General features: G+C 43.2%; 2 protein-coding genes across 3 annotated transcripts in view; one reads left to right on the forward strand and one right to left on the reverse strand.

Moving 5' to 3' along the window:
• Nucleotides 1-19,076, forward strand: part of mrpl11 (mitochondrial ribosomal protein L11) — a 41,050-nt gene that overhangs the window by 8,423 nt on the left and 13,551 nt on the right. Inside the window, exon 2 of the mRNA XM_056383260.1 lies at nt 4,042-4,224. Coding sequence (XP_056239235.1) covers nt 4,102-4,224 — 123 coding nt within the window. The 5' untranslated portion in view covers nt 4,042-4,101. The remainder of the gene's footprint in view (nt 1-4,041; nt 4,225-19,076) is intronic.
• Nucleotides 10,948-18,287, reverse strand: tmem265 (transmembrane protein 265). Of its 2 annotated transcripts, none has more exons than XM_056383259.1 (2): nt 17,462-18,287; nt 10,948-14,178 (listed from the first exon to the last, which is right to left on the reverse strand). In XM_056383259.1, exon 2 carries the CDS (start codon nt 14,174-14,176, stop codon nt 13,112-13,114), a length of 1,065 nt encoding a protein of 354 aa, XP_056239234.1. In that variant the 5' UTR covers nt 14,177-14,178; nt 17,462-18,287; the 3' UTR covers nt 10,948-13,111. The 2 variants fall into 2 exon arrangements, with proteins under 2 accessions (XP_056239234.1, XP_056239233.1); XM_056383258.1 differs by having other exon boundaries at nt 17,175-18,284.

Here is a 19,076-nt window from a genome sequence, read left to right on the forward strand (position 1 = left end):
TAACACTAAACAAGTTGAGCTGAGGATGATGGCAATGTCATTAGTTTTGTGTAAATGATCATAAACCAATGTATTAGAAGTATTAAAGGAATCACCCAAATTATTATAGTTCATTGTGTGGAGAGGATGAATGTCTGTATCAGTTCATGACACTATATTCAGAAGTCAAGACATTTCACTCAAAACTGCAAACGTCAGCCTCATGGTGGCGCTAGATGTAAAGTCAGGGGATCGCTGGAGTCTTTAGGATTTGTCATCAGGGAACATTGAATGTCTTTTGCGCCAGCCCATTCCAGAGATGTTCTGTACAGTTCTGACCTGTTCATGGCCTTAAATGAAAAGTCAGGAGATCACAGAAGTCATTAAGATTTATCCCGTGGGTGTTATTGATGCATCTGCCAGGTTTTACTGATATTCATTCAACAGCTGTTAAGACATTTCACTCAAACCAAATCAACCCCAGGAAAAGTCAGGGGGGGGTCATCGGCCAAGTTTATATCCAAGTGTCCTATAATTTGACATTGCCGATTTGTTTTTGTTTTTTAATGTGCTATGGCAACTTTTTCCAATGCCTGACATCCTAGAACCTAAAATAGGCTGACAAGTATTTATGTTAGTATTAAAACAGGGCAAGCACGAGTCAGCAATACTAGCTGTAGTCTGGTGGGTGTGAGCTCCCTCAGCCCTTTATGAAGGTGGTTTAGGATTGGAAAAGCGAATAACGGTGGAGAAACATAAACCTACCACAGAAAGCTTCCCTGATAGAAATGAAATGAGGGGGAAAAGGCTTTTACTGAAGCACAGTTAACATGTTAGCACTGCATTTACACTCAAATGAATCTTTGTCAGTGTTTCATAGATAAGATAATAATGTTTGAGCTTTTATTTCATGCAACACAGAATCTGTATCAGAAAATATTTGACATCATTCTCTTCACTTACTCAGCTTTAATTTAGCAGAGATATGTAGACGAGAGGACAGATAACGTGCAACAAAGGTTATTTAATCAGACTTGACTCTGTGTTGTTGCAGGTACAAAGCCTGATCCCACTGAGAAATCAATTAGTATTCAGCTTTTATTTCAACACACTGCAGTAAAAAAAAAAAAAAAAAAAGATATGAAAGACACAAAGAGAAGAAGATCTGATTTCCTGTAGGCTGATGCAATGTCAGTATCATTTATATTGAGGAAGGTCTGGTACTTTCAAACCAAAGCGACCTCTTAAAGACCATTTCTTCCATTTTTCAAGACTGTCATTTTACACCGGGTCAATATCTGTGACGTTGACTTATAAGTCAAGCAGTTTATAACACATAGAGATTTAGAAGCTCCATTGATGTTGGCTACTGTTTGGCTCTGTAATAAAGACTATAGAGAAACTAACAGGCTAAACAACAAACAGCAGTGGGCTTCACCAGGGCAATTAAGCCCACGTTTTTAATAGCAAACTGATTCATTTCTTTAATCAAAGTCGGCTTTATCCTTGAAGTGCAGTCAATTTTAATTAAGCTGAAACACACTACAGAAGCTGCCGTTCCTGTTCTGTGAAAACCCTCAGAAATTTCACATTTATATTGAACAGGTGATAAGAAATGTAATGGGTTTGTACAAGGGGAGTCTAATTTCAGATTGTGTGTTCCACAGTCGTTTATGTAGACCTGCACATTATCGTGACAGGTGAGATTTTCCTCCAGTTTTTCTCCTGTGTGCTCAGCTTTATTGACATGTTTACCTCTGTCAAAGGCCTTGTGTTTCCACCCCTGATGGTTTGTTTGACAGGCAGCAGGAGAGCTTGAAAAAACTTCCAGATTTTCTGGACAGGTTTAGAAACAGTCGCTTGGATTCAGAGTTTGGGTTTCGGGAGTGATAGGCGACTTATAAACCAAAACTGCACGAGCTGATAACCCGAAACCAGGTGCTAAATCCTGAGGGAATAATTGTAAGGACAAGAATCATTTTTAACTTGAAATGTTGGTAATAGGGATAAAATTGTTTGCTGCAACAGCAATTTGGAGAATTTGGGGAATTGTCACCATTTGCAGTGGTTTTCGCTCTGTTATACCTCCCCTTACCTTCCCTTATTAAGTAGTAATTTAAATGCTGGCTTTGTGGCATGTCATTTATCAAGCATGTTTTAACAAAGTGCTTTTACGCTGTAACTCTACACGGCCCAAACAAATTGCTCTTTCTGTGTGCTCCTTGTTATCGACAACACTGTTGCCAGTAATTGCCGCAGGAATGTAATATTCAGCCTAAAGAGCAGCTCAAAATTGTCTCTGTTCCTTCCAAATTACTGCAGCTTTGATTTGATTATTCGCAGCAAAACATTAACCCAGCTCTGATTGAGGCTTATTGTACAGCCTTTAACCATGTTTTCGCCGCTGCACAGTTAATGCTGCTTCATTCCTTGAATCTAATGTAAATTCAGCTGCGTGAAACGTACCGTCAGCGCAGTTATGATGCCTTATGTAGGTCAATTCTTCTTCAGCATTCACTGCTTGGCCTTGTGATGAGTGATTTCATTTTGCGAGGGAAATGCGGTTTTATTATTCATGCTCCAACAGAGATTGGAGTTGCGGTGCATTAAAGCATGACGTTGTCATTTCCCCACTCCCAGAACTGTTATTCCCCTTGCCCCAAATTGGAATTAAACCCACCACTTGATGCCTGCCCTAATTGTTTCTCTCTCGCTGTCACAAACGCTCTCTGGACTTACAGTATGTCATTTTAATGTTTGATATTCTTTTGTAGGGACCTCCCACCCCCATAAAAAAAAAAAACGGCACTCTTAGTAGTTATTATTCTGCAGCTTGCCTGTTGAGGATTCATGAGTCTTTCTGTCATTGTTTGATAACAGAAGTGGATTTTCTCACTTCAGATTTAATGCATACTGGTCTCTGCATTTTCTAACTCCAAAATTGATCTGAACTGCAACACGATTTTTCTACAATGAAGTAGCTAAACACATTAGGTGAGTAGCGTGAAATTGACCTCTGAGAAGTAGCAGTGTATGTGAGTTACATTGTAAAGGCAGCTATTGAGGTAACTCACACAAAATGGATTCTATTTGGGGCTCTTTGCAGTATGCATATCACCTTAATGCCCTTACAAATATTGCCTCATGGTGGTTGCACTTTAACGGCTGCTGGATAATCAGCGGCCCAGATAGAATCACAACTTTTCTTGGGAGCAGTTTCTCCCTGTTTGTTGCTGTAAAGCAGCATGAGGTCCCATATATCTTTTTGGTACTGTCTCCTCTGTTGATCTAATTGGATACCCTCTGTTGCCTACAATGAATCATTGCTGGACCTCTTCTCTCCCCTGAAGTACTTATTTTTATTGAATGCAGGGTTCCCCTGAATCACAAGGCTCAACCTTAAAACTTGTATTTGTCCCTTGGCTCCAGTCATTGATCTTTTTTTTCTTCTTCTGTTTTTTTTAGAGCTGCGTCAGTATCACTTTTAATCCAGCAGAGGATTATAGTACTGCTTTTATGTGTCCTGCCTCCCTAGAGAAAGGCCAGGAGTTCAGGCCATCGTCCCCACTCCACTAATTGACTCTTAATTTGATAAATGCATTTTAAGGTGGAGTGAAAAAGCTAACTCCTCTTTGTGTTCACATGTGGAGATGACACTTCCATCCATCCTCTGTGTATCCTCCTCTGCCCTTGACTCTTGACCTCTACTGATGCAGAGGAAGCTTAGAGGTGACACGATGGAGCCGTTTTGACGTGCACCCCACGATTTCTCAGAAGTTTAAATCCTGCCAGTTGTTAGGCTCCTCAACGCTGCGAGCATCTCGCTCGGTTGCTGATCCACACTTTGAGCACCTCCGGGAAAGTGGCTCTCGCTGAGCCAATCGAAGGCAAAGATTTTTTTAATTACTCGCCCGTTGCAGAATGGAAAGCCACAGATTTAGCCTGTGGGTATCATTATCGATTTGAGTGTATGATGTTTTAATGAGCCCGGTGTTTAAATGATTTGTTGCAGTAGTGTATGCTTGAAAAGCTAATTTGTTTGTTTTTCTGCTGGGTTTTCAGTGAATGGATTCTCGGTTGACTCGGGGGCAGATTTAAGGCTTTCCAGACAGACAGACCAGGATGTCAAAGATCACCAAGGCAGCTAAGGCTGTGAAGAAACTGGATGCAGGCGGTGTAATCCGGGCTATAGTGAGGTCAGGACAAGCAGCCCCTGGACCCCCACTAGGCCCCATTCTGGGACAGGTAAAATTACTTACGGTTTCACTTCGTGTTCCTTCTGTTCGCTCTGAGTAATCGGGAGTATTAACTTAATTGCAGGAGCAAGGCTTCATTTTAACAAGTCACCTTCTGCACACAGTTTTCATTAACCGTGAGACAACCTGATCCTTCCTCACTTTGTGAATCGCATAGTTGCCTCACTCTCCTCAGTCACCTCATCGTACATCTGCACCAGCACCTTCATCTCCTCCCATAGCCCTATTCATATTCCCATTCTTATTCTAGTCGCACAGCTCCATTGTGCAGGTGGGTGCCACACTCTGCCTCAGTCTGCAACTGTTTTCTCAGTTTCCAGGCCAGAGACACTAACACCTCCATCTGCAGCAGCTGTCCATATACATTAGCCTCACACTTTACAAGCCAGCTGATGAAATGGGATTGAACCTGTGAAGGTTTTGTCTTTAATTCTTGTATACTTCTCTCTGCTTCATTGTTCCATAGAGACAGCGGAGGTTGTCTTGTTTTTTATTGCTCAGGGATGCACCACTACAAGTTTTTCCACCACCGATGCCAATTCCAACCAGAGAAATTTATGTATTGGCAGTACAATAATAAAACAAGTTAGCAGTTCTCGAGCACTGAGCAGTGAAAAAAGACGGTTCGGAGTAAGCGGATAAAAATAACTGAGGCTGAATTATTTTGTGCAGTGAAGAAAATCATCCATTTGTGTTTGAAAACAGTTAAATGCCAACTTAACTATCTGTTCATTAACCTCATCTTCGTTTCTAATCACACAAGTGCATTCCTTTAAATTTATATTTTATTTTACACCATAAAGGCACAATCTTCTCTCGCTTTAATGGTCATTCAGCTATTTAAATTTGATTGTCCTTTGCAGGATTGAAAGAACGCAACCCTGTGGCTCATTCTGTACATACTAATCATCCAGTTAGCCTCTTTAATGGACAGTACTCATCAGCCTAGGATGCTGTTGCTCACTTGGAATCCAGATCAATTCTCACTGTGAATCCATCTTTGTGACTTAATGACGACAATGGGAAAGTGAACACAACTGGCAAGGAAAGGAGCCACACATGATTAATAATATCAGGAAAAACCAAATGTTTCGATGTCAGAAAGGAGTTAAATGATGTGAAAATATCATATATTCTCTTATCTGACATCGACAGTAACAGTGCCAGTGCTGTTACTTTATGTTTCTGTCCAAAATGAACTACTCTGCTGTCACCAGCTGCACTATTACAACTATAACACAAAATCAGTCCATAAATGGAAACCTCATCTCCCTGCCACACTGGGACTTAGACTTAGTGCTTGGAATTGCTAATATTAGTTTCAAGTCATTTTAAACTCATTTGTCTTCTGTTTTGCTGAACATTTCCCAAATTCGTCAGTTAATGTTTTGGTCTAGAAACTGAGAAAAAAATGTTCCAATTTCCCAGAGTCCAAGGAGGCGCCTTTCAAATAGTTTTTTTTCTTTTTGTCTTTTGACAAACTCTCCAAAACCCAAAAAGAGTCAGTTTACGAATAATGTAACAGAAAACTTGTTCTCACAGTTGAGAAACTGGAACATGTTTTGCATTTTGCTTTAAAAATGGCAAACCATTAATCAGTCGTCAATTATTTTTTGTCCGTTGGCTATTTGATTGTTTGACAGATAATTTCAGCTCTATCACTCTATTTTGATTTAGTCGGTCCTGTCATCTTCTCTCTCTAATGGTTTCCTCCCACCTAGTTTTACTTATGAAATAATTCAACCTCACACAACCCGACAGTTCTATAACTCTGTTCTGTTCCTCGGCCCTACTGAGTGTTTCACTGTCTTTTAACTCACCGTTTTGGTTTTATGGGCGACAACTTTACTGTGTCGGTTCACTCTTACCACCACATCCAGATTTGTTTTCGCTCTCAGCAGGCAGCTGTTTTCAGCAAATAAAAGCTCTAAATCCCACTTTACACTGTCTGCCCAATGCCGAACAGCTGACAAAAAAATGGTAACTAGCTGGTGAACATAGTGGAACATTTAGCTGCTAAAAAGCCAGATGTTTTTTCTCGTGAGTTGGAGAGAAAATGGAGGTGACAGAGTGAATGCTGGACTCCAAACATGACTCCAAATGAATGCTATGGGCGTTCAGGCCTCTTCAGTTATTTTCACATGTTGTCATGTTGCAGACTTATGCTGGAAAAAAACCATCCTTCATTAATCTCCACTCATTACCCCAGAACCCCAAATCTGAATTTTAGAATTTTTTGTATTTTAAGTATTCAGACCCTTTGCTATGACACTTAAAATTTAGTACAGGTGCCTCCAATTTCTCTTTATCATCTTTCTACATCTTGATTGGAGTCTTCCTGCGGTAACTTCAGATGATTTGGAAAAGCAGACACCTGTGTGTATAAAGTCTCACAGACGACAATGTATATCAGAGCAAAAAACCGACCATGAGTAGGAAGGAAGTGCCTGCAGAGCGCAGAGACAGGACCGTGTTGAGGCACAGATCTAGGGAAGGCTACAAAAAACAAAAAGATTTCTTCTGCACTGAAAGTTTCCAAGAGCACAGTGGCCTCCATGATTCTTAAATGGAAGAAGTTTGGAACAACTGGGACTCCTGGGATTCCTAGAACTGGCCGCCTGGCCAAACTGAGCAATCGGGGGAGAAGGGCCGTGGTATAAGAGACGTGACCAAGAACCCGATGGTCAGTCTGGCCCAGCTCCACAGATCCTGTGTGTAAGAATTACACTTGGGAACCTTCATGGCAGCAGAAATCTTTTTGTAGCCTTCCCCAGATCTGTGCCTCAACACAGTCCTGTCTCTGAGCTCTGCAGGAAGTTCCTTCCTCTTCATGGTTTGTTTTCTTCTCTGATGTACATTGTCAGTGGTGAGACCTTATGTACTCCAGTCAAGGTGTAGAAACATCTCAAAGATCAAGAGAAATGGGCGGCACCTGAGCTAAATTTCAAGTGTCCTAGTATCTGAATATGTCTAAGTGATATTTCAGTTTTTCCTTTTTAATAAATTTGCAGAAATTTCTGAAATTCTCTTTTCACATTACCGTTGAGTATTGAATTTAGATTGAGGAGAGAAAATATTTTTTTTTTTTTGCGCAAGGCTGCAACACAACTGTGCAAAAACTGAAGGGGTCTGAACACTTTCCAAAAGCACTGTACATCAGTTTCTGCCGGATGTGTAAATATGCACCTGTTTGCTAACAAGTTCGCTTCATCAGATTAAAAGCTGGCGATGTGTCTTGTTCTTGAGAACCTTACAGAAGTCATAAGCTTCAGATTAATGTGTGACAGTGACTTCACTGCTGAGGGGAAAAACACAGCGAGTGGTACAGTCTTGTTTCCAACAGCTCAAATACACCCAGACATTTTTTATCCAATAATAAAGAGGAGGATCTCTGCTTGAATCTCATCCCATTTCAGCATCTTTTATTCCTGCTCAGAAATACAGTAGCCAGGATTTAGATGCTGCCAAGTAAAGAGAGCGTAATAACCTAATTTCACCGTCTCTCCACTGTTTACCACTTAGATATATAATTGATTTTAAGATTTTTACTGATCACATTTAAGGCTCAGCTAAATCTTCCTTCCCCTCAGTGATGCTGGAGGCCTCTGGGTTCCCTCTGAGCTGAGGAAGAAAGAAACTCACTCAAGGTCATTGAGTTTTTCGACTTGGCACTTTTGTAGCCATTCGTGCATAAGGTTCTTTAAAATATAACTGACAATTCACTTTTATACCTTGTTACCTAATTTTAACATTGTATGCCAAAACATGTATTTTTTATGCAGTAAAGTCATTGATCTCGGCTGACAGAGGGAATGTTTTTAATGGCAGCTACCAATAGGCATATATAAAAAAACTCCAAACAATCATACATTTTTGAACAACCCGTCGTCTCTCCCATGTCATATAAAACATGTCGGAGCGACATGAGTGCTGGTATGTCAGCATCAATGGGTGTGTGTTGTATTTTTGGATGTTCTTCCCTCCAAAAGAAACCAACACTGTTTCCTTCCCCAAAGAGGCTCTGGCTGGAATTTGATCGTTTTGAAGAATGTGAAATGTACGACAGCTCAAGATAACACTCAAACTAAGAATAGTGTCTCCTTACCAACTTCAAGAGGCCTGGTCTTTGCTGCCTGTGTCTGTTTGTGTGGTCCTTTTCACCTTCTACCATCTGTTCCCTGCTCTGTCCTGCCCAGATATTCTGTTTCAGCCAAGAAGGAGCCTATGTTAAATTATGGATGAAAGACTCTGTAGAAATTACTTTTAATGTAATTGGTTTAGATTTTTCTCGCTAAAACATCCCACTCAGTTTCATGTCTCTGTTCTTTGGAACTATTTTCTTTTATTTTTTCCTTTTCTTTCTCCACATCTTATGTGCTTTACTGCTCTTGTTTCTGATTTCATCACCTTCTACCTTGGCATTATATAAAGGCAAATGTATGCCTGTAAAGGGCTGCAGCTCACAATTGTCAGCCCACTCACACTTATAAGTACTCTACTCTTAGTCTAGTTCTGTACTTTATTTGAGCAATTCTATTTTATACTACTTTGCATTTCTATTTCACAACATTTCAAAGGTTTATATGGTACTTTTTTTAGCAACATTGACGAATACTTGCACATTGGTGCAGCTCTAAATATAATATGTTATTCTGAAATGCATTCTGAATTACTTATATTTGATATATTTTGATGCTAATACTCTTATGTTTTATGCATGTCACTTATATATTTCTACACTGGTAAAATATCTGAATACTTCGCCTCTGTTCAGAAAAGCAGCGAATCCTCAGGTTTGATGAGCTGGAATCAGCAAACGTGTGGGAGGTGTTTTTTGTTAATTGACTTAAACGGTTCCACCCTGATTCTTTTTCGTCTAATTTCGCTTAATTTCAGCAGCAGGTGTTACCCTAACATCTGAGACCTGCATTAGTATGCGTTTGTCTCCAGTATTGCATATCATATGATGAGTCTCAGGCTCTTTTGCATCATTTCTGTCTCATAGAATATACTTTGAAGTTCTCTCCAAGCGCTGTGGTGCTGATGGAGTGTGCTATGATGAATCATTTAGACATCTGTCTGTTAAATGTGGCTCTTGCTGCCAGACTAGGTGGGTGTGAGCTCACAGGCAGACTGTAGCTGTCGCTGCGTCAGGGGCAATGAGGTGAGATGGGTTGCAACCAAGTGCTCAACCAAGCAGAGCAAAGCCATATGTTTGTCTAGAGGTGCCTCCTTTTGGACTGTTTGGGATGTCATTGTTGTCGGGGCAGCGTGTTGTGCGCGCTCGTCTCTCTCGGCTCCAGTGTGCCATCAAGCACACACTGTGTGTAGCAAACAGTAAATAAATGGCAGACGGCAGCCGCCCCGCTCTAGGCAATGGCCCCGGCCCTTTAATCTTAGCCAACCTCTCCTCCTCAGTTTTTTTTCCTCTGTCTCTGACTAACCACCCTTGACAGAGGAAGTGCAGAGAGGTAGGCTGCCTGTCGGCTGCGGGGCAAATTTAAACAAACGAGAGAAATAAAAGAAGGAGCGAAAGACAAAAAAGGGGAAAGTGACAGCTTTGGTACAGGAGAATAATTACAGGCTAGAGTGAAATTAGCACAACTGAACGGAGGGGAAGAATAGAGAGAGAGAGAGAGAGAGAGAGAGAGCAGTAAAAGAAGAAAGAAAATAGGAGAGTGGCTCGACTTTTCTTCAGGAGCAGACTATGAGAGTCGGTGGGAGCTGAGGGAAAACGCTGAGCATTGTTTCCAGAACTTAACAGGTATAACAAATTCTAAGAGGTAGTCATTTACCGAGGCTGCTGCCTATGCAGTCGCTGCTTTAGTATAATCGAAATATGAGAAGTTGCCCAACAGTGAGTGCAACCAGAATGCGTGTGTTTGAAATGTAGAGTGAGCGAGGGAGGAGGAGATGAAAGAGCCAGGGTAGATGAGAGTTGGATGCTGTCTACTACACTGGTTATCCCTCTGTGGTTTTTTCCTTAAAAGTCTCTCTGAACCGGAGAGAAATTCCCCACTGAAAGTATAAACGAATTTCTTTTTGTGGCTGAGTGTGTACATTAGTCTTAATACATCCTGTAAAAACAGCCTGTAAATCAAGCAGAGAGCAGTGAGAATAAACACTTTTTACACAACATTTTGACAAATAGCCTCAATTTCAATTAATAGGACCATTAAAGCTCAGAGGAGAGGCCGACGGGTGCATTCACAGCCGCTGCGAGCGGAGAGCCCGTCCACTCCACATCACACACACTTACCACAAGTCTTGACATGCACACCCCATCGCATCAAGACTTCTCCTCTTTCAGCATTAAAGGCAGACAACACGACAGCACACTCAAGGATTACTGCGAGGGGATCCGGGCTGATGGGGCCGCTGGCGTAATTGTGATAAATGACGGCCTCTCGTCAGTGTGCCGCTCTCTGAAGCAAAGAGCACGCTCCTCTGCCTTGAATAAATGGGGAGCTTCCATTCACTTCACCAGTTCAGCATGAGGAAAACATAAAAACATGCAATTTTCTTTGACTGCAGAAAGAGAGCTGATTGACTTTAATGTAGCGGAGGTTTTGCGAGTATGAGGCAGTTATTTGTTTCAAAAGCCTGTTGGCTATGAATAATTTGGACGGACTCCTCCTGTTTTTTCCCTATGTGCGGGCGACAGGCTGCCAATAACGCTCCTACATAATAGCCAATGAACTGTCAACACTAGGCAAGTATGAAACACTTTATTAGTTTGCACTCTGTCCTGGAGGTGTAGCTGACAACAGCTGTGGAATAACTTCACAGTATACACATGGCATATGTCCAAGTTCCACATGGTACACATAACGTGTTCGCCTCGTAACAACCCAGAGGCTCGTAGCTCCATGAGGAAACAAGGCACTTGACTGTACTGTACATCCTCTACACCTGCTGCTCTGACCCATAATCCCACGACACCCACATACTACAACACCCACATCATAACAAGGTTGTGAATGAAAAGGCTCCATCCATAATTCATATGGGATTAAAAAGTGAACTCTCTCATCTAAAGTGAAAAAAGGGATTTGATGGCGGGACAGGCAGCTGTCCCGAGGAGACTGTGAGACTAGTACAGATGACAAAAGATGGCAAAACATGAATTTTGAATATGTTTTGAAACTGTAAAGGGATTACTTACATTGGTATTCTGTCTTTGTAAACAGTGCAGTAAAATAGACCTGTAGTTTGTGTTAAAATAGGATTCAGATAATGCAAAAATGCTTATTGCCTATCTCTTAGCCCTACCATTAAAAGACTTACTTCATGGAAACTCTCATTAACAGTTGGTATCTTGAATTATGCACATTTTGTTGTGTTAAAGTCTCTATTGGATGGTTTTAACAGCAATAGTTGAACACATATGAAACATACACGAGGACACAGTATGCATCTCTGAAATCTCCACCCAGTTAACTGATGTTTAAATTCTGCATTTAAATCAAATAAAAGATGTCATAGGACCAAAAACACAGCTTGGCAGGGATGGTCAACCACGAGGCCCGTGAGTCTGCAGCTTTTCACTCCAACCAAACAGCACAGCGACTGCTTCCTCTGTTTAACGCTTTCTGCCTGACAAGAGGAAGTAATAAGTGAAATCTGTCAGTGTTACCTTTGGTGGGAATGAAAATCTGGCGCCGCTGCACTCGTGGTGGACAAACTTGACCCTCACAGGGGTCGCAAGATAAATCTGGGAGGTCATGAGGTTATGAAAAGAAAAATGCTGTGTATGTGGAAAAATAACATCTATATGCCACACAAATTGGTTATTTTTCTGATTATTCTGTAACCTCTCTATTTTTATATTGTGAAAAACAAGATGACACCTTCAGGCCTCTAAAAAGATTTTAAAAAATTGAAGAAAGGAACATAACTCAGGGTCACCAGAAGACTTTGATTTAAAGGTTCACAAGCCAAAGAGGTTGGGAACCACTGGGTTAGACTCTACATTGAAATACTGGAGCACAGTGTAGAGTGAGTTTTACTGCTAGATGGCTTTTAAATCTCATCTCTGTGCTGCTGAAGAAAAAAAAATAAATCATCCCTCCTCTGTATTAAAATTATCTCTGTGAAAGTTCCCTGTGAAGTACCAGAGAAAATATACACTGAAGTGTCACAGTTAATTTTTTTGGCATCTGATGGCAGAAGAGTTGCGATGTAATTTTTTTTTTCCCCCACAAACCACATGAACTAAACTCAAATAGCAAATGTGTGTTTTCCTCACCTCTACTCAAATTCAGTATCTTCAGATTTTTATAGAGAAATAAAGCTTAAGTTTTAAATGTCAAAAAAAAAAAAGAACTCAAACTACAACGTCAAGATGTTTTGTGAAGGACAGAATTCAGCAAAATCGTGGCAGTTGAGGCAGTTGTGCCCAGATTGAAGAACAATAAACATTACTAGACTTCAGCTTACATTTCTGGAATATTCTTTACACACTGATAGATGTGTTCACAGTGTTCAATTTAAAAATACACTCCCACAAATCACAGCAATGCATTTTTAGTTATTCTTAGCACAACAAAATGTGCAGAAAGCCGAGCTTGCCAAATGCATTTCCACAGCTCTGCATCATAGCCATCACTGTTGTACTGAAATTCAATACAAGTTATCTGTTTGGATGTGATACTGGCTTGGCTGGTTTTCTGTGTGTGTGTGTGTGTGTGTGTGTGTGTGTGTGTGTGTGTGTGTGTGTGTGTGTGTGTGTGTGTGTGTGTGTGTGTGTGTGTGTGTGTGTGTGTGTGTGTGTGTGTGTGTGTGTGTGTGTGTGTGTGTGTGTGTGTGTGTGTGTGTGTGTGTGTGTGTGTACATGCGTTTGTGCATGCGTGCATGTTCAGACTGTGTGAGACTCTCTAGAGTTCATGGGAGATGAAAGAGGGTCTTAAGGGCGTCTCTGCGGGCTCCAGGCTGACATGGGAGAGAGTGTGGCTTTGGGAGCGAGACAGTGTGTGATAATGAGAGGGAGGAGCTTTCCCCTGGGCTTGTCCGTCTCCCTGCTCCGAGCTCTGGCTTGGCAGGGTGGACTCTCCTGGTTCTGTTCCAGCCACAGTCCCAGCTCCTGCAGCAGCACGCTCCTGCTTGTGTCTCTCCCAGGCTGAGCTCAGCTTCACAGCCAGAGCCAGCAGGTTCTTCCCCAGGAACACAGTGGACACGCGAGGGTCCCTGTACCACAGCATGCCTGTGCCCCTCAGGGCCAGGGTGAAGATATTGATAGTGACCAAGCTGAGCCAAGGGTACAAAGCCTCCTTACGGGGCCCCCTCTGTCCTGGCAGGCCGGTGGCCCCCAGCTCTGTGAGGGCCACACACGGCAGCAGCAGCAGGAGGGCGTAGCAGTAAAAGAAGACCAGGCCCTCGGCCCAGATGGGCAGCTTCTGCTCAACGATCCCTCCGGTCCCCGCTGTGACCCCTCCTTGGACTTCCCACAGCCCCGCCTGCAGGTCCAGCACGTCCAGCAGGTCCACGACCACCCACAGCAGCCGGCCCCGCACCTCCTGCTTCCTGCGCTGAGGGGTCATGTGGTCAGCTCCCGTCAGGATTAGGAACAGGGAGGGCAGGCAGATGGACAGCAGCAGCGTCAGGGTCTTCCTGGCCAGCGGGTCGGGCGGCCGGTGTTCCTGCCTGTAGTTGTGGCAGACGAAGAAGAGCTTGAGCTGGAGAAGGGACAGGAACAGGAACCAGAGGGCGTTGGCAAAACCGCGGCGTGGCGACCGCACCTCTGACACCACGCCGGCCGACACGAAGCGCAGAGCGAGCAGAAAGCCCACATCGCCTAGCAACACCACCGCACACTGCCAGACGCTCGGTCCGGGAAGACCATGAGCCCCCAGCATGCTCTGCTCCAGCAGGTAGAGGTCCACCACTGCCATCGTGCTCACCGTGACCAGGGTTGATACGCACACCTGGGGCGTGGGCACCATGCCTGAAAGAGACACAGAGGCACAGTGGGAAATCTGTTACATGAACAGAATTCAAACTCTGCTCACATCATCCACACGCTGCCATCTGTTCCCACTAACACTGACAAATTTGCAGGATAAGAAGATGTTGGTTTTTTTTTTTTTTTTTTTTTTCCTCCAGCACAAATTTAAAACCGAAAAAAAAAAAAAAAAACCTAATGTAAAATAGTTTGACGCTTGTTGCTATGGTTGGAGACAGTAGCTGCCGAGTAAGCACTGAGCGCCCTTCATCTTTGGCCAGCGCTACATCTGCCCTGGCTGCTCAAGCTGAGAAGCCTGTTAAATTGTTTGTTTGTTTGTTTGTTTGTTTTTTTTTTTTAACTCTGCAGCGCTTTGAATTAAATACTCTTCATTTTCCATAAAGGTCTTGAACAAATGCTCCTTTTTGATTCTGAGATTTCCGCCAAATTCTCTGCTGTTACTTTTTTCTCTTCATTTTTGTTGTTTCTGCTCTTTTTTTTTTTTTTTTTCTCAGCTCATTCATTATTAATTAATTGTGTTCAGGCGCAGCTAGGTGCCCTGTCAAAGGCTTTTCTTTGCCTCTATAGTCTGCCATGTTTATTCTCATACTGTGCTGCAGACTTTAATCACTGCAAATTCCCCTCTCATTTCAGATGAATATTGATAACTTGCTATTTGTTTAGAGATGTGTTCGACTCGTGTCTTTGTGTACACACTGTGTGCAAATGGCTGAGTGCATGCAGGCAATGCTAATTTGGCTTCCTCTTTTTTTTTTTTTTTTGTTGCGGCTCATATCTCAGCCACAGACAATATAAACCTTAGTATTGATTTTCAGCATGACAAATGATCATTGACTGTACAGTGTAATCGAACCAACATCTCTTTGTCGTATTTAGCTGAAAGGCACAGCACAGACCCGCTGGACTGTCTGTTGTCTGTTCAGCGCCCCTCGGGGGTGTCAACCCTTCAACTGGATCGATGACATTATAATATAAAATCATTACCAGCTCAGATGTGTCGTAACGGCAACAGTTGAGCGTGATCGAGCGAGAGATTGTCAGCATGATTGCGGCCTCTGAGAAAAGTCTGCAAGTGAAAAATGTATATTGATATCTTGCTGATGGAAGACACATCACTTCCTTCACTGTAAGACTAACAGGAGCTCTGCCATCTCCTCGGTGCTGTGAAGAGGGCTGAGTAACTCCACTGGGTAAAAAAGGGGTTCTGAGATTGTGTGTGTGTGTGTGTGTGTGTGTGTGTGTGTGTAGAAGGAGAATGAGCATAAGACTGCAACTGAAAGATTAATAGGCCTTTTGGCTGCCTACATGCCTAATAAAGTGTTACTGTATGATGGTAATAGTTCATAAATAAGCTCAGGGGGAGAGAGGGTGAAAGTGATGAAGAGAAAAAGACTCAAATGCAGATAGAAAGTGACTTCCACCCACTTATAGAAAGACATGCATTTCATGAGCCAGCTTGGCCTGGATGAATCCAAATGTATTCATCACCGTGGGTATTGAAATATCACAGACATTAGGGTTTGTTCTGAAACAGATGAATCAAAGAGATGAGGAAAGGAAAGATCTCGACTGATTAATCCGCTCGGAGGCATGGTGGGAGGACAGGCATGGATCATGCCAGCATTCGTAATATCTGGTTGTCTACGAAGCCTTTTGTCTCACCGCACACTGCAACTTGATTATCATTCCCTGAAAAATTGAACGAATTTCTCCGAGCTGCAGATTGAGAGGATATTGGAATTTAAATTTGGTTTTTCTTTCTCTGGGAACAAACCCACTGTGCGGGGGAGGGAGGAGATGGAGAAGTTTGCAAGCCACAGTTGCAGCTGGCTTTTTTTTTTTTTTTTTTTTTTCTTTTCCCCCAAGGAGGTCGCGCCTCTTAAGTTATTCCACCTGCGCCTTAAATTTCACCCTGGAAATCTCCCTTGTCAGCCGGTGTTTGTGTTTTGACTCCCTGTCAGCACAGTGTAATTTATTCTGTTCTGAGTGAGGGACGGGGATGACAGGCCGCGTGTCCACTCAGCTCATCAATAATGACTAAATTCATCATTCCCCTGTCTGGCAAGTGACACTGCTGTTGACAAGGTGAGGCAACCTATTTCTCTGTAAAGCATGAGTAATGGCATGTAATAGTGTGCAGGTGACAGATTTGTCCGTTTTTATTTTTATTACTGCCTTGAGCCTGTGTCCTGCTTTGCAATGAAATACCCCCCCCATAAATAAATAAATAAATATCTTTTTACCCCACTAGTGCACATGGCTTCCCTCCCATGTGCACTACTGTCCAAGTAATCATCCAAAAAAGCTGCCCATTTCTGTGCAACACTGACAAAGATAAAGCAAGGGGTGGGGTTTGCCACTTGGATTTGTTTTCTATAAATACTGGGTGATTTCCAGGTGGACAGAAATCCATGCAGAGCCCAGATTAATTTGTCTACACCCAGTCCATCTCCACAAACAGCCCTCACGGAGCTGCACATAACATCAAAGAAGGAGCTCCTTCTCAAGTTGTCACAGGTGGCTCTGGAGCACCAAGGGCATCAGGACGAGGTCTGTGCCATTATGTGCAAACTAATTAATTAATGGAGAAGCGGGCAGTGTGCAATCCCTGATAATGCGCTGCTGAATAAATCCCCTCTCCAGACTTAAAGCCACATGACTCAAACATCTGTTGATTTATCAGGTCGCAGCCCAAGTGTTGCCCGAGGATCTCGGTGATGCAGTTATCATGAGTTTGAATTATCACGTTTTATTTTATTTTATTTTTATTTTTTGTATTATTGCCTTAAATGTGGTTATCATTAGCTGCCCCAGCATGCAGTGCTGTTGTGCGACGTCTGTGCATCCTCTGGCAATTTAAAAATCTCTACTAAACTGCTTCTCTGCAACACCTGTTTCATAACTGCCCTATTAGCCTAACAGCAGGTATTGTAGGGTTTATCCGTGCATGGCCGCTAGTAAAGTGAAGCTTTAGTTACCCAAACCATTCGTCTTGCACTTGGGCTCGATCCTCCTGGCTTGATTTACAGCAGGTAATGTGTTTATCTTCCCAAGTAGAAGCGCCGTCGGTGGCCAATAAAGTCTGTTTTATAGTCGCTGATGAGCCGGACTCGGTGATAAAGTCTGATTCTTACAGTCCGGGTGTTTGGATACAGTCAGGCTCCAGGGGAAGGCTCATCGAGAGGAAAGTCATCGCCACTGCCACACCAAGCAGCCCCGAGTTTGTTGGAACAAAAAATAATAATAAATAACCCCCGGCTCATACTTATCAAGATTTGCTCCTCCGTGCAGATCTGGCATGGCTGATACCTCCGTCCCTCGGCTGGTCGTCGCAGAGGTTCGATCTGGATCTGGATCTGGATCTGTCACCTCCCCGCAGTGTCGGGGTCTGCCGTTGTCGGTTTTTTTATCTTTTAACACAGCAGCGGGGGCAGAGAGCCGTGCAGGGCTGCTGCTGCTGCTGCTGCCGCTGCTGCTACTGATGCTGCTGCTCCTGCTGCTCGGTCAGGCTCCGGCTGTGTGCGGGAGATGCCGGGGAAGTCGTTCAAGAAGTGGGAGCAGAAGCGGCATCAACGCGGCGGGGACGCGGAACCGTTGAAAGTGGAGACCGCAGACCGATCCGAGCGAGGAGATGGCACATGAGACGAGGGGGGGAGGCAGAGCGGTGCGACGGAGAGAGGAGGACGAGGAGGAACTCACTCACGCTGTCCGAGTTTGGTTGTGGTGTTAATTTGTAAGCAGGCTACGTGCTCCAGTCCAGACCTCCCACCCTCTTCAGTTTCTCCTCCTCTCCTCCAACACCAGCTGTGGAAGTTTAGCTGGAAGAAGATGCTATGAATATTTTAGAGCACCCAGCTACAGTATACTCATTGGTTATGGTAATCATGATGATGCCACTTGCTGAAGATTAGTTGCATTGTTTGGGAGCAGGCGGATACCTTATTTATCTTTCCTCCTTTGAAATAGGAGCGGGGGAAGTGGAGCGAAAGATGCTTGTAGCCTGTAGACACATTTAGAGCTCAGAAGGCAGATGTTACAACTTTAATTAGCCCTCCTTCTGTCTACTTACTGTCTTAGTCACACAAGGAAATCATCCCTCTGTTGTAGATTAACTCATTACAGCTGGCTTACTGCATACTAAAACAGAAAGATTGGGAACAGGATTCTGAGAATCTTTTGGAAACAGTTTCAAAAAAGAGCTGGCTGCTTTCCTCATTCCAAAATTCAATTTCTGCTCCTTTGTCAACCACAGATGCAATTTTGAGGAATTTCACAGCATCACCTTGTCCTCAAGGTCCTGCTCCTCCAAGTGAATCTGTAGGCATCCCACTCTGCACCTTTACCACAGGCTCCGAGTCCTCAACTGCCTCGTTTCTGTGGCTCTCAGTGTGCCGGGTTCATTTTAAAGTGAGAGGTTTAATCAGGCTGGTGAGAGAGGGGATGGAGAGCCATCTTTCTTGTCAGATTCAGCTCTGCGCTCCGCTGGCTTCCAAGAGAAGAGAGATTTTCCATTTTCCTCACTTCAGCATGGGTTTTTTTTTTTCTTTTTTTTTTCCTTCTTCTTTTTTTTTCTCCCCTGTTCTTCTTCACCCCTCAGCTTCTTTCTACTCCCTTTTTGTCACCTCTCTCCACATGTTTATCCCATTCACTCTTCCATCCTGCTATTATCCCCCTATTTTCTTTTCTTTTTTTTTTTTTTGTTCCCTGTGGGTGTGGTTGAAGGTCACTCTGCACACTGGCTCACTTTCAGAGAGAGAGAGAGAGAGAGAGAGGAGAGAGGGGGAGCGATGCAGGAAAAAGGACAGAGGGGGAACGGTGACAATAGCAGAGGAGGGCGAGGGGCAGCCAGTTGGGCAGGCTGTCCACAGTAATGTGCAGTC

Source organism: Seriola aureovittata, chromosome 8, assembly GCF_021018895.1.
Source record: "Seriola aureovittata isolate HTS-2021-v1 ecotype China chromosome 8, ASM2101889v1, whole genome shotgun sequence".
Classification (NCBI taxonomy): Eukaryota; Metazoa; Chordata; class Actinopteri; order Carangiformes; family Carangidae; genus Seriola; species Seriola aureovittata.

Coding starts and splice junctions, on each gene's coding strand:
- tmem265 (XM_056383259.1), bottom strand. CDS start 14,176: ATGGTGCCCACGCCCCAGGTGTGCGTATCAACCCTGGTCACGGTGAGC.